Source organism: Tachypleus tridentatus, chromosome 9, assembly GCF_004210375.1.
Source record: "Tachypleus tridentatus isolate NWPU-2018 chromosome 9, ASM421037v1, whole genome shotgun sequence".
In the NCBI taxonomy this organism is placed as follows: domain Eukaryota; kingdom Metazoa; phylum Arthropoda; class Merostomata; order Xiphosura; family Limulidae; genus Tachypleus; species Tachypleus tridentatus.
Genome location: NC_134833.1, coordinates 116,079,663 through 116,094,952, shown reverse-complemented (window position 1 = coordinate 116,094,952; position 15,290 = coordinate 116,079,663). Strand labels below are relative to the sequence as shown.

Sequence of the window (15,290 nt, the reverse complement as noted above, 5' to 3'; positions counted from 1 at the left end):
TGTGCATTGAATTGTTATAATGACTTTCTTCTTTTTCTTTCTGGAAATAACACCTTTTGTTTGCTTTTAACACATGTAGAAAATATAAGGAATATTAAAAAAAACACTTATTTTATATTTTTGGAAAATATGTTTGGGTGTAAAAAACAGTGTAGTAAGGTGTTGGAGGGAGGGGAGCATAACTGGATTCGTCACGTCCTGCAGTACACGCACCTGTTGCAATAGCATACCGTGCAGACTGACAAATGTCTTCCCCCACAGTGTATAAATTAACTCTTTTAAAGAAAGACACACACACACACATACATACATATATATACACTAAAAAATGCAACACGGGCAGATTTTGTATGTTTCTCTCTAAAACCTAAAAATGTAAGTGTTTTAGGGGTTTGGGGATGGATGGGGTAAAACATATGTTACCACCTTCAAAATTATTGGATACCAGTCCCTCCTCCTCTGAGAAAGTATCTGTAGCCTCTTGAGCAATCATTAAAAATGGTATTATTCTAGTTGGTGTTATGGTTATTGATACTCACACTTTGCTCTATAAAGAATGTCATATAATTTATTAATGTTTTGTAAAAAGCGTATCATACAATTTATTAAAGTTTAGATTTGGTTTCGCGTCCTTTAGACTTGTTTCCTACTTCATTGAGTGTGGGTTTGTGTTGCTAACCGCACTCAATATACTCATTGGTGGGAAAGCCGTTAAACCGGTTCATCTTATGAATTAGTGGGTAATGTTCAGCGAGTCATTTGGTTTAAACCAGTCTTGAAAGGTGTTCATAAGTGTTTGAAAGCGTAGGTTCCATTCGGATGAAACACGTGTAATGGAAGACCGTGCTCAGCTACACGGTGCTACTTTGAAAACTCCGAGCATGCTTCAGGAAGGTACGTATTTAGGTTCTATACAGATTAATTATAATCTAAGTCAACTACAGAAGTTCGCAGTAATCGGGATAAGATATATAGAGCTTTAGGTCAAATGTGGTATGAGAAGAACAGTTTTGATTTTCAGTGTCCATACCAGTATATACTGGTGTGTTTGTACTAACTGTGAGGGGCCAAATGTGACCAACCAGCGAAAATTAGTTTAATTTTCCCGAGTTTCTATGTGTGAATTAGGACGACATGGTACTATCATGTCACTTGTAACTGTTATCATTAGAAGACACTAAAAACCTTTTAACTGACTCTTTCTTTTGGCTCTCCCTGCACAATGTATTTCAAGAAAAAATCTTCCTTATACCAATCGTGTAAATCCCTCGGTGTTGCCTCATAAAATAAAATGGTATGTACAAGGTTATTTTTTTCTGTTGCACATAATAATCACCAGCAGAATATATGTAAATTGTAGTTGAAATATTACGGGATCAGGAGCAAACGATGTGCTGTACCTTAGATAATTATATGGAAACAGCCCCTCCACCTGTTTCCTGTACACTTTTTCTCACCTTCACGTTGCTTAAACATGACAAACACATGGACGTCATCATTGAGCCCTTGCTTATGACCTAGCCATACACGTTGTGCTTGTTAAATTAGACCTACGATGTTCTATGAAATAAAAGTGCTAGTTGTGAGGGTCTGAACTACACTTGGAGTGATATATTTGGAGTCACAAGTCTCGGAAACAAAACATTAGCAACACGATACTTTACGACAATTTCCCATGGCAGTTGAGAACAGATTGATGAATTTCTTTTAAAGGTCAGCGAAAAATTAAATAACAAGATAATTATTTTCATCAAACAGTAAATATAATGCTACGAAAAAAATGGTAGGGTTAATTGTTAAAATTACTCAGTATGAAGTTTATAATTTTTACTGCTTGTACTTCCAATGTGAGTCTATCCGCTGCTTATTTTATCGGTTGTCTCAGACAATACAAAAGATACTTTAGAATTTAAAACAATGCAATTAGAGAATTATAAATAATGCGTGTGCGCATCCTTCCTCGTTTGTCTTACATTTTTATTCTTTTCAGTCGTACAAAAGGTCTACAATAAATCTCGGCTCAAGACGACTACTATAAGCCGTCTATCTCGTAGAAAACAATTAGAATAAAATACAACACTTATACAGGCTTGGCAGAGACATGTTTTGTTGCAGAAGAAACTGTATTTTTCTGTTGACACAGGATTTAATATTACATTTTTCTCGAACCAGATGATCAGATTGCTTCAGATGAATTCAGTTTCTTTCTTTTTTTTTCAAAAACAAAAGTAGACTTATCACAATAAACATTTATATTTTGATGAAACTGGTAAAGATGTTTCTGTTTGGAAATGCTTTTACAACCATGTGTGATTATTATCGTTCATTGTAAAAGTCATAAGCTGTAAGTATTATTTGCTGTGAGAATCTAAATTACGTAGTCATGAAGTGTTAAGAGTTATATGGTGTCGTCACTCTAAATCTTGAGTAATTTTTGTGACTAGAACATTGTGGAACTATGTGGTTCTCTTTGAAAATGAAACCACTCCTTGTTTCGTTCATCGTGAGGAAACTGAAGTAAAAACACGAGAATTAAATAAACTAAAACAATAACAACAAAACAGGTAAATCCCGTGTTTAGGTTTTGTGTAACTAATGCTTAAGTAACATTAATTTCAACTGATGTTTCACATACAGAATTTGTCATATATATAACCAACAATTTATCAAGGCTCATCAAGTTAGTTACGTAACGATTAAGCCCTTGTTAAATTTAAAACCCGCACAGTAAATGGCATTTCTGAAAAGATTGTATTGAATATTTTCCTAACTCAGTCTGTTTTGTTTTTGTTTGTTTTTGGAATTTCGCACAAAGCTACTCGAGGGCTATCTGTGCTAGCCGTCCCTAATTTTGCAGTGTAAGACTAGAGGGAAGGCAGCTAGTCATCACCACCCACCGCCAACTCTTGGGCTACTCTTTTACCAACGAATAGTGGGATTGACCGTCACATTATACGCCTCCACGGCTGGGAGGGCGAGCATGTTTAGCGCGACGCGGGCGCGAACCCGCGGCCCTCGGATTACGAGTCACACGCCTTACGCGCTTGGCCATGCCAGGCCTCAACTCAGTCTGCCCATCCATGTTCCTAGTAATATGTACACATAGTCGAAAACAAAAGAATCTTCGTAATGTATCTTTGTATTACAATTATTCTTGTTTGTTTCATGAATTTCACGCAAAGTTACACGAGTGCTATCTGTGCTAGCCATCCCTAATTTAGCAGTGTAAAATTAGAGGGAAGGCAGCTAGTCATCACCACCCACCGCCAACTCTTGGGCTATTATTTTACCAACAAATAGTGGGAATGACCGTCATATTATAATGCCCCGACAGCTGAAATGGCGAACATGATTGGTGTGACGGGGATTCGAACTCGCGGACCTTGGTTTACGGGTCGATCGCCCTAACTACCTGGCCAAGCCGGACCTTACAATTACTTTGTAAGACTGAATGATTGTTGGAGGAAGTTTCCAACCAAAAAAGAAGCTTTACTGTAAGAATCAACGCGTATAGTTTCAATGGAGCAAGCTCTGCAGTTTTATTGTAAAGCTTACCAAGTCGCTTAGGAGCTCATTAATAACCAGTTGATACATCTCATTCGACGATTTTTCGACTGTTATGTTTGTTTGTATTTAAGCACAAATTTATACACATTTTTAGTGTTGTGAGCCTTTAAATTTATCGCTAGACAAATCAAACTGACTTGCCTTTGAAACATCAAGTGTAAACAAATATTGCAAAATTGTCATGTGTAACACAAAATGTCATTATTACATATATATTAGAATATTTGTATGCGTTTGCATCGACTACTATCTGTAGATTTGCGTAAGAACTATGGAACAAATGCATAATGAAATGATGATGAAAAATGGTATAGTTATAAAACTAATTACAATGTTCGGTCACAAGTAGTCAGCTTCATCACAGATATTAACTTATTGTTTACAAGTAACCTTTTTAGTATTTCATTGATATATATAATGAGAAAATGTGACAAACTGTGCGAAACCAGAAACGTCGTTAGGCGTGGCGCATGGGGCGTTGGTGTCTTGAAAAATATAACGCCCATTCCCAACCCTCGAATCTTTATAGTACCTAGCGGCGTCATTTCACAAAACTTATTACAAACATGACTAAGAATTAGGTAGTGTTTTAAATAAATTAATTATGTTTTGTGCAGAAAGTTAATACTGAACATATGACAATCCAGCTGATGTATCCGTTCAAGGCACGGAAAAGACCCAAGGGAACCAAACCCTGTTTGCAAGTCTTTCAGCACCAATTTATCTTCTTCGCTTCGTTTCGCCAGGAGCTTCAGTTGACAGTTTTCTTTCTGCTTCAGTTATTCTTATTTTCACTAAACATTCTTGATTATGTCGTACCATCCATCTACTTGTTTGTTTGTTGTTTTTCTGTTTTTCTCTCTTTTGCTCGGCGACTCTTTCTTTCTTACACTGTTTCTGAACTATTTTTAGTTTTATTCAGAATTTCATTTTAGAATTTATTTCATAGACGGTGTTAGAAGTGTTTGGTTGAAGTAAAAAACTGAGGCAGGTTGATACTGTGAATATGCCGTAATGGCATCGAAAGAGCTTGCCGTAAGAATGATCATTTCATAAAAAGAAAAGTAACATCAAATCCCAATTCATTTGTAAGAGAATCGAACACTCTAATTACTGAGCTACTTCGACAAGAATGACTGAAATTTAAATTTAATGTCAAAAATATTAATTTAGAATACCATGATATTCGTGTTTTTTTTTTCCTATTGTGGAAAGAGATTGATCTAAACTTGATCACTTACACTTCACAACACTGTTGGGTATTCCTTATAGATTTTTGGCTGCTGATCACGAAAATCACATCCAAATTTGACCATCACGTACCGTTTCATCGAAATCGTCAGTTTTGTCATGTTTTTTTTTTCTTATATTTATGTCCAAATATTTTCGTTTCTGTAAGAGACCCATGAACAATGTTTTGTGCAGTCTGGGCATGTCCAGGCATGAAGTCAGGCCAGGTTGGAAGCTTTTCTGTGGAAATATGCAGCCTGGGCAGGCTGGAGCCAGCTCGACACTGTCTCAGCAGGCTATAAAAGTGGCTTGCATACACAGATGCTGCTCATTGGATTAATATAGACCTTATAGTGTGTACGTATTGTTTCAGAACATAGCATTGCCTCAGTAGCACTGTAACAAGTAAGTTAGATGTTATAGACGTTTTACAGGACGATTTGTGTCGGTCAGTATGTCTCGTCAATGTCGTAACAGCCGCGATACATTCTGCTATATTTGTGGCGAGTATACGCTTGTTCATCAGAGACGCTCAATGACTGCCCTTGTGAAGTAAGCATATCATATGTACTTCGCTGTAAAATTGGTGATCAAGACCAGGAATGGGCGCCTCACATTTGTTGTGGGACATGTGCTGTCTGTCTGAGAGCTTGGCTCAGACTTGGCACTCGAAAGACAATGCCGTTTGATGTCCCGATGATATGGCGAGAACAGAAAGACCATGTGACAGACTGTTACTTCTGTTTGACTAATGTGTCTGGTTTCTCTGCCAAAAACAAGAAGTCAATGGAATACCCTAATCTGCCTTCAGCAATGAGACCCGTGCCACATGACGACAGTCTTCCAATTCCGAAACCACCAGAGGAATGGACCTTAGACGAATCAGATGAAGAAACTGCAATGCAGGGAACTGGCAGTGACATTGATCCGGATTTTGAACCGTGCTCCTCAAGCGATCCGCATCTCATAACACAGAATTAAACGATCTAGTCAGAGATTTGGGTCTGTCAAAAGCAAAAGCCGAATTGCTGGGTTCGAGACTGCAGGAATGGTGTTTGGTGTCACCAGGTACGAAACTTTATGTTTTTTTGAAGCCGTCAAGATGATATAACCAAATTATTTGCACAAGTTGACAGTCTCTGTTTCTGAGTTGACATCGAAGGATCAATGTTGAGCCTCAAAGCTGTTCTGTTACACAGTGACAACGTTCACCCTTCAAGCACACATGAAAGAAACCTACGAGAACATGGAAATGTTGCTGAAGCACATCCAGTACAGCAAGTGCAACTGGAATATCTGTGGAGATCTGAAAATCGTTGCTCTGTTACTGGGACTGCAGCTCGGCTATACAAAGTACTGTTGTTTCATCTGTGAATGGGACAGTCGTGCCAAAGAATCACATTATTCTAGACAGAGCTGGCCACTCCGTAAAAAGTTAGTTCCAGGACAGAAAATGTGGTGCATGAACCGCTTTTCGACCCGGCAAAGATTTTTTGCCTCCTCTTCACATAACATTGAGACTTATGAAAAATTTCGTGAAAGCAATGAACAAAGAAGGCGAAGGTTTTCGTTATTTAAGACAAATGTTCCCAAGAATAACTGAGGCCAAGATCAAAGAGGGCATTTTTGTTGGCCCTTAGATCAGACATGTTATGATTGGCAAACGGTTCGAAGATCTGTTAGTTGGGCCGGAAAAGACTGCCTGAAAAGCCTTCAAAGACGTTGTTGACAATTTTCTTGCCAATTACAGAGCCCCACATTACATTCAGCTGGTAGACAAACTTCTCAAAGCATACAAAACAATGAAGTGCAACATGTCACTCAAGATTCATTTCCTCCACTCACACTTGGACTTCTTCCCCGCAAATCTCGGTGCTGTCAGTGACGAACACGATGAAAGATTTCACCAGGACATTGCTACAATGGAAAAACGGTATCAGGGCAACTGGAATCCGTTAATGCTTGCTGACTACTGTGGACACTGCAACGTGATACACCGGACATTAAATACAAACGAAAATCAGGAGCAAAACACTTTTAATTATGTTGAACTTAATAGCGTATTAGAAACATAAACACAGTTAAATACGCTATTGCCGGTAAACAGTTAACTGTCTATTTCTCAAAGTTCCTACGTAATGAAGCAAATTCAAAACTATATTTGTGCATACCTGTCAGGTACCTGTCATAATCAGTAAAAACTTTTCAGGAAGCAAAACGTTTCAAAAAAATTGTTGTGCAGTGTTATTAATATGTGTATTCATCCATTCACCATCAGATTCCATCAAGGAACATAGGGCCGCAATCGCTTGCGGATTCTTCAACAGGTATTTAGCCCACTGCACCGAGCCGTTCCTAATTTAGTAGTGTAAGACTAGAGGAAAGGCAGCTTGTCATCACCACCCACCGCCAACTCTTGGGCTACTCTTTTACCAACGAATAGTGGGATTGACCGTCACATTATAACGCCCCCACTGCTGAGAGGGTGAGCATATTTGGCGCGACGCGGGCGCGAACTCGCGACCCTCGGATTACGAGTCGCACGCCTTACGCGCTTGGCCATGCCGGTCCATATTAATATTTGTATATTAATCACTATTTAATAGTGCTGATCTAAATTGCAATTGATAATTATTGAACTATTTATATGTATATGTATATAATTCCATTTGTACTGGTATTTGGACGTAACACTTACACCAGAGGTTCAAGCGTTTGAACCACAGAGGTATTACCAACAAACTATAGTTTTTTTATATATAGATAAATAAGCTACATCATTAAGGGCCACCCTTCAGTTGAATTGTGAGACCCATGCAAGATCAGATTTTTTTTTCTTCCCCAACCCATTGTGAAATGACATATTTGTAGGAAAAGGTGTCGTATGCCTAAATGGCGGTCATCAAGGGGCCCCATATTCTAGCCACTGCACCAAAAAAGACACGAAGGTATCCATTGTTAAGCAGTGGACAGTATGACGGTTACTCCTGTTGAGTTATTTCATTGACAAGTGAGCCAGCTGGTCAGGGCGTTTGACTCGTAATCTGAGGGTCGTGAGTTCAAATACCCGTCTACTAAACATGCCCTTTCAGTCCTGGGGGCGTTGTAATGTACGGTCAGTCCTACTATTCGTTGGTGTGTGAGTATCCCAATAGTTGGTAGTTGGTAGTGATGACTAGCTGCCTTCCACTGTCTTGTCAGTATTCGTTCGATTTTAAATTTCGAATCAAGTTACACGAGGGCTATCTGCTCTAGCGGTCCTTAAAATATTGTTGCACGTAATGCCCCAAAATAACTACTTTTTTCTCCTCAACAGTGAGACTCATAAGCGTTTAGTTAGCCAAAGCAAGAGGGTATTTAACCCAGGAATAATTTTAGAAGGTATAGCTCCTACAAATTCTGTATGTGCGTTTAGTATGCTATTGTACTAACCTAATAACTGTTGCACCATCGCAATAGTTTTCGCAGATTTATGTTATATTTCACGTTATGTGGTAATATGATTGGAATGGTAACTTGATTACTGAGAAACTACAGTAAATGTAATAAACTGACATTAAGTCTTGACATTAGAGAAACTGTTCTCGACTCTTGTTCTCTAAAGTCTCACTTTCTGTTCTGGCAGTAATACTAATGGTCAACAAAGGCTACCTAATCATTGTAACTATAATTCTCTCATGGTTTTCCTTCCTACGTATACATGCGTTGATACCATCTATTGGTGTAAATCACTAATAGTTGGCTCTGAGTGAAAACTTTAAAGACATGGAAGGTCAGAAAGCTGTATCAACTTTCGATGATTCTTCTTTTTATACAATAGTCTTTTTTTGTACAAAATTCTTGTAGATTTTCAATCGATTTAATGGTCAGAATCTATACAAATAAAGTCAATACGTGTGTATATCTGTTCCTCATAAGTTGGCCCGACATGGCCAAGTGGGTTAAGGCGTTCGACTCGTAATCCGAGGGTCGCGGGTTCGAATCTCTGTCGTACCAAATATGCTTGCTCTCTCAGCCGTGGGGGCATTATATTGTGACGGTCAATCCCACTATTCGTAAGTAAAAGTGTAGCCCAAGAGCTGGCGGTGGGTGGTGATGACTAGCTGCTTTCCCTCTCGTTTTACACTGCTAACTTAGGGACAGCTAGTGCAGATAGTCCTTGAGTAGCTTTGCGCGAAATTCAAAAACAAACAAACAATCCTCCTACGTTCCCACAATTCTAAATAAATAAAAGGCCACCTATAAACTAGACTCCACATTAATTTAGGGATTAATTACTAAACATTGAAAGGTTTTTTTATGTAAACGTTTTATAGTTAATACCTAACTAATGAAAGTGCAAATAATCTATGGAACTATAAGAGAAATGACTTATTTGCACCAAGTGTATGTGTAGATTGTGCATGGGCATTGCCCTGAAAGGAGCCTGAGAAAGTACGGGTTACTCTTGCACTTGACAGTTGTAACACCAAAATTTCAAGGAAGGAGAAAGAGGTTAACGAAACCTGCCCCTCCTGGGTAGATAAACATCAATACCCAAATACCTATACAAGAGAGAGAGAGAACGTTCCCACATTTCTTGATCAATCAGCACCAAACTTTGACACAATGATACAGGACGACATATGCGAAGGCCATGGGAGTTGAATCCTCCATCTAATTTCGGAAAAACTGCCATTGTTGTATATCCTTCAATACCAGAATGAACTATGTAACCACTATTGTTATAATTCTTTAAAATAGCATGCCTCACATTCTTTATTTTTTAGTGCCTTTATGTATTTTTATTTCACTTATAATGTTTATTTTATTAAGAAAAAATAGAAGCAAAATTTTCTGTTCTTTTTTACAAATGAGTTTTTATTTCACCTGCCCAATGGACTGGTACTCCAGCTGGCCACTCATAAAAGAAAATGACATTTTGTTTTCATATTTATTTTTGTATTTTTTTTAAAGCAACTTTTATGTTAACGTTATTTTCAGTTTCACTTATATAACCTTTCTCGCGGGATTGACATGACGTGATATAAACGCCTTGTGTTATTCAGATACGCTCCACAGTGGTCTGCAGGCTTATACTGCTAAAAACCGGGTTTTGATACACATGGTGGGCAAAGATACCTCTTTGTGTTTAATAACAACAGTAACAGTTGTTCAAATACCTGTCGTCATACCATGAATCGTTGTATGGATTATAATTGCGCGAAATTAAAAAACAACAACAACAAACATATCTAAATTAAAAAGGTTACCACAAAGCTACTCAAGGACTATCTGCACTAGCTGTTCCTAATTTAGCAGTGTAAGACTAGAGGGAAGGCAGCTAGTCATCACCACCCACCGCCAACTCTTGGGCTACTCTTTTACCAACGAATAGTGGGATTGACCGTCACATTATAACGCCCCCACGGCTGGGAGGGCGAGCATGTTTGGCGCAACGGAGATGCGAACCAGCGGCCCTCAGATTACGAGTCGAACCTTAACTCACCTGACCTTTGGGACATGTTAATGTCCTATTTATGATAGGCATAATAAAGTATGGTGTTAATTATAAATGAATTGGCTTGTTTTCATTTAAACATGTTTTGTTAATTTACGGCATGGATGAAGTTGCAGATCTCACGTTTTTGCTCTCCCCCAAATGTTCTTGACTTGTCGACACCCTTAGATGTCATTAGAAAATCAATATTTCCAAAGGTGTACATTAAGTGCTACGGCTTTAATAATTTCATTAATAATTACATTTTAAGAGATCATAAAATGTTAAATTTATATTTAAAATATGTTAATTTCTTTTCCTCTTTTTATAAGTATATATAAGGGCGTAATTTCAGTAATGTTCTTGTAAATTATTTACAATTCTACTTACGTATATTTAATGTCGAGCGTCATTTCTCAAAAGCAATTCAATTGTGTTATGCATAACACGCGTTGCACTTGTTTTTATTAGACTTCGGTAGTGTTCACGATATTCTAATAGTTAACGTCTATACTCTGAATATTTACTTTCTGCTTTCAAGACCAAATACCACTTGTTGAACATCGTATTAAAGGAATGAATGATTCAGCCAGACACTTGAGGGTAATTTACTGGATATTTTAGAAGATCATGACGGAAGCCTCTGGCACTAGTTACGTTGGATTTTCACGACCTTCCGGCTTTCTTTTCTTTTCTTTTTTTTTTTTTTGCCGCTTTGCCTTAGGAAATGAAGTCAAGATAACAAAAAGTGCACTATCCAATCATCATGCCGTACGTACAAATTGCCTTTTTTCTCCAGCTAATTTGTCATACTTGGGCAAAGTCATTTCTGTTATTTATAAAAGTTGTGTCAGACTGTTTTTTTTCTAAGTTAGACAACTTTGCATAAAAATGTACGTTATATAAAATTTTATATTGTGACGCATTTGTTAAATTCTTCATCAGAATATTTGTGATACTGTTACCGGGGCCCGGCATGGCCAAGTGTGTTAAGGCGTGCGACTCGTAATCTGAGGGTTGCGGGTTCGCTTCCCCGTTGCGCCAAACATGCTCGTCATTCCAGGCGTGGGGGCGTTATAATGTGACGGTCAATCCCACTATTCGTTGGTAAAAGAGTAGTTCAAGAGTTGGCGGTGGGCGGTGATGACTAGCTGCCTTCCCTCTAGTTTTACACTGCTAAATTAGGAACAGCTAGTGCAGATAGTCCTTGAGTAGCTTTGCGCGAAATTAAAAAAAAAACAACAACAAACATATCTAAATTAAAAAGGTCACCACAATTATAATCCATACAACGATTCATGGTATGACGACAAGTATTTGAACAACTGTTACTGTTGTTATTAAACACAAAGAGGTATCTTTGCCCACCATGTGTATCGAAACCCGGTTTTTAGCAGTATAAGCCTGTAGACCACTGTGGGGCGTATCTGAATAACACAAGGCGTTTATATCACGTCATGTCAATCCCGCGAGAAAGGTTATATGACAACAACAACCATACAAAATAACGGAACATACCTAGATTGTTACTATCTTTATGGAAGTTCTGTGAACTTTAAATTTTGTTTACATAATTTATGTGTGTGTGTGTGTATATATAGGTTTTTAATTATATATCCTGGAAAGTGAGATATTTTTAGACAAACGTTGAACTAAATCTTATTCTAGGCCCGGCATGGCCAGGTGGGTTAAGGCGTGGGACTCGTAATCTGAGGGTCGCGGGTTCAAATCCGGGTCGCACCAAACATGCTCGTCCTTTCAGTCATGGGGGAATTATAATATGATGGTCAATCCCATTATTCGTTTATAGAAGAGTAGCCCAAAAGTTGGTAGTGGGTCGTGATGACTAGCTGCCTTCCCTCTAGTCTTACACTGCTAAATTAGGGACGGCTAGCACAGATAGCCCTCGAGTAGTTTTTGTGCGAATTTAAAAAAAAACAAACAGTTACCTTAATTTACATTTCTTTTATCAAACTTATCAAATTTCCTCTTTGTGATAGTTATTTATAATAATCATGTGACGCCCCTTCCATATTTTGAATTGTACTATAGGTTCGGAAAACCATGTAATTAAAAGTACGAAACTCATAAACAATTTCCGACCTCTGAATTTATTGAGCTCACACTTATTGAGGCCAGTGAATGTTGTGCCTTGTAAATATGTCCAGTTACGAAGAGCGAAACTAATATTGTTGTTAAGCCTATTTCTCTCTCTACCTTTCAATAGCATTGGGCAGATTTACTTATGCAGAACAGATCAATTTTGTAATAACGCGAGAGTTTTGTCAAATGGCAGTGTAGTTTTTAAAATATTTTGTGCATGCAGGTTTATATGCTAGCCTTCAAGAAGCCGCAAAAGTGAAACGTTGATTTAAATTAAAGATTTAACCATATGGAACGTAAACGTTGTTCTTTTTCTTATCCGTAATTGCTGACCTACTAATATTTACGATTAGGGATGTATACAGGTACACCAACCTATTTAGTCTTAACTAGTGTCTGAAGAAAGCCAAAGTTAAGTTGGCAGTTAGACAAAAAATCAAAATGAGGCGGATAGTATTTGCATTTGACTTAAACTAAAGCAAAAAACCTCAGTTTAAAAACAAATTAAGTTATATATAATAGTTAATTTTACTTACATTGATATTTAGCCCTTATTTTCTTTTACGTATTTAGCAATTTTTATGGCCCGGCATGGCCAAGCGCGTAATGCGCGCGACCCGTAATCCGAGGGTCGCGGGTTCGCGCCTGCGTCGCGCTAAACATGCTCGCCCTCCCAGCCGTGGGGGCGTTATAATGTGACAGTCAATCCCACTATTCGTTGGTAAAAGAGTAGCCCAAGAGTTGGCGGTGGGTGGTGATGACTAGCTGCCTTCCCTCTAGTCTTACACTGCTAAATTAGGGACGACTAGCACAGATAGCCCTCGAGTAGCTTTGTGCGAAATTCCAAAAAAACAAACAAAACAAAACAAGCAATTTTTATGCTATTATCGGGATAATTCTTCTTCTTCGTGCTACTGCTACATCACCGTGCACAGGAAAGAAGATACAATTCGACTTAATTTTTGTACATACTTGCTAACATTTGAAAATCATTTAGCAGGTGACTGACGACGATGTGTATATAATAAACTTTATAATTCTGGTATATTTCCGCTTTAACAGAAATAGTAGTAATATTAGTAGTCACTTAGATGAAATTGGGTTGCAGTTGTACTAATCGGTAAAGAGATAAACTTGGAGTAAAATGCGACTTTTAAAATAAGTTACCTCACCAGCTGTAATGCTTCTTTAAACTGGACTATTTTGAGGGTTTTCAAGATAGCAAGTAGATGGGATGGTTTGTCATCTGTGGTTTCCTGGTTAGCTTGTTGGCAGTAATTCTGATGTGTATTTATTTCATATCATTATTCAGTGTTGGTTAATGATGTATCAGTTGTTACAAGTGGCTGTAACCAAACGTCATTAGGTGATCAAAAAATTATAAGTTTATATAAACATCTTTATTTGTATGCTTAGTAACAAAAAATATTTAATAATTTATTGTCATTTTTGAAAGTAACATTAATGTAATAGCCCTAATGCAATGGAGTAGTTAATTCTATAATAAAAAATGCATTAAATCACAAGGATGTTTTACAGTAACATTGCTGAAATTTCTATTCAAAGTAAAATCTTAAAAATCCAAATGAGCTACATTCCAAGACATTGTGATATAGTCTATCAGTAATATTTATTTTTTTTTAAATTATGATAAATTTTAAAGAGTTGTTAATTCACTAATTTAAACATGTAGAAACCACTAATGATCTAAAAAATGTAAGGCAATTGACAGTATCAAAATCAGGAACTACAAGTTTTGATTTACCATACTTAACATTTCACAAGTAGTTCATGAACATTTTAAATAGAATTCCTCAACCTGAACAGCTAGGGTTGTTACAAATGGAGTTCAGTCAAACTGGATTACTGTTAAAAGTGGAATATCTCTGGTCTCAATTTTAGGATTCTGCTGTTTTTGATTTGCAACAGTGACATAGATGAAAGAATAGTCTATAAATTACTTAAGTTTACTGATAATAAAGTCTTGGGCATTGCTGGCTGTGAAGGGGATGTTGCTGCTTTACAAAAGGGTTTAGATCATTTAGTGAGTTAAATAAATCGCAGATGGGTTTTAATTATAATAAATGCAAAATGATACATGTTGGTAATCATAACTTGAAACGTAACTTAAGTATAATTTTGGATGGGAGTGACAGGTCAGTTTAGAAAAGGATTTTGGTGTAACGATTGATTTGTCTGTCAAGCTATCCATGCAGAGTGCTATTGCTAGAGATTGGGCAAATAGGATTTTAGGTTGAATCTACAGAAATATTGAATATGGGCCTAAAGAGGTTATAATTTCACTGGTTAGGCCAAGTATGGAATATTGTGTTTAGGTGAGGACTTCATACCTAAGAGAGGACAATGAATTATTGGAAAAGTTTCAGAGTAGTATTGTTAGAAAGGCACCTGGGTTGAAGGGTTTGTCATATAAAGAGCAATTAAGGCCTTGAAACTGTCTAAAAAAAAAAGTTAGAGGGGATCTGATTGAGATGTTTTAAGTTTGAATTTAATAGCAAAAATAGTAGAAATAGGGGACACAAGTATAAATTTTGGCAAGATAAGAGTTGGCTGTAATTAAGTTTTATTTTTCTAACTGGATGGTTAGCATCTGGAATGGGTTGCCATCAAATGTTGTGGAAGCAGCATATTTAAGTTTGTTTAAGAGAAAGCTTGATAGGTATATGAATGATAAGGGCTGCTTTTAAAAAGGTTTGAAATTTATAATATTTTAGAAGATGGAAAAGCCAAAATGTACCAGTGATCTTGTGTTGTCCCTTGACGTAATGCTATGTTAATTACTTTCTCCTATTGACATTGATTGCTGCTATTATTATAATGCAGTGAATACCCTGTTTTATTTATGGTGTGTCTTCATTATTAAAGTATTTACTGGGGTCCAATAACCTAC

General features: G+C 37.2%; 1 protein-coding gene across 2 annotated transcripts in view; it reads left to right on the top strand.

Annotated features, from left to right (window-relative positions):
* Positions 1 to 15,290, top strand: part of LOC143226136 (ribosomal protein S6 kinase alpha-5-like) — a 77,869-nt gene that overhangs the window by 19,982 nt on the left and 42,597 nt on the right. Inside the window, exon 1 of one of the 2 annotated variants that reach the window (XM_076456700.1) lies at positions 728 to 894. The exons of the other annotated variant lie outside the window; for it this stretch is intronic. Within the exon in view, the coding sequence (XP_076312815.1) occupies positions 834 to 894 (61 nt within the window). The 5' untranslated portion in view covers positions 728 to 833. Of the gene's footprint in view, positions 1 to 727; positions 895 to 15,290 lie in introns of those variants that run through there. 2 annotated transcript variants of the gene reach the window in all.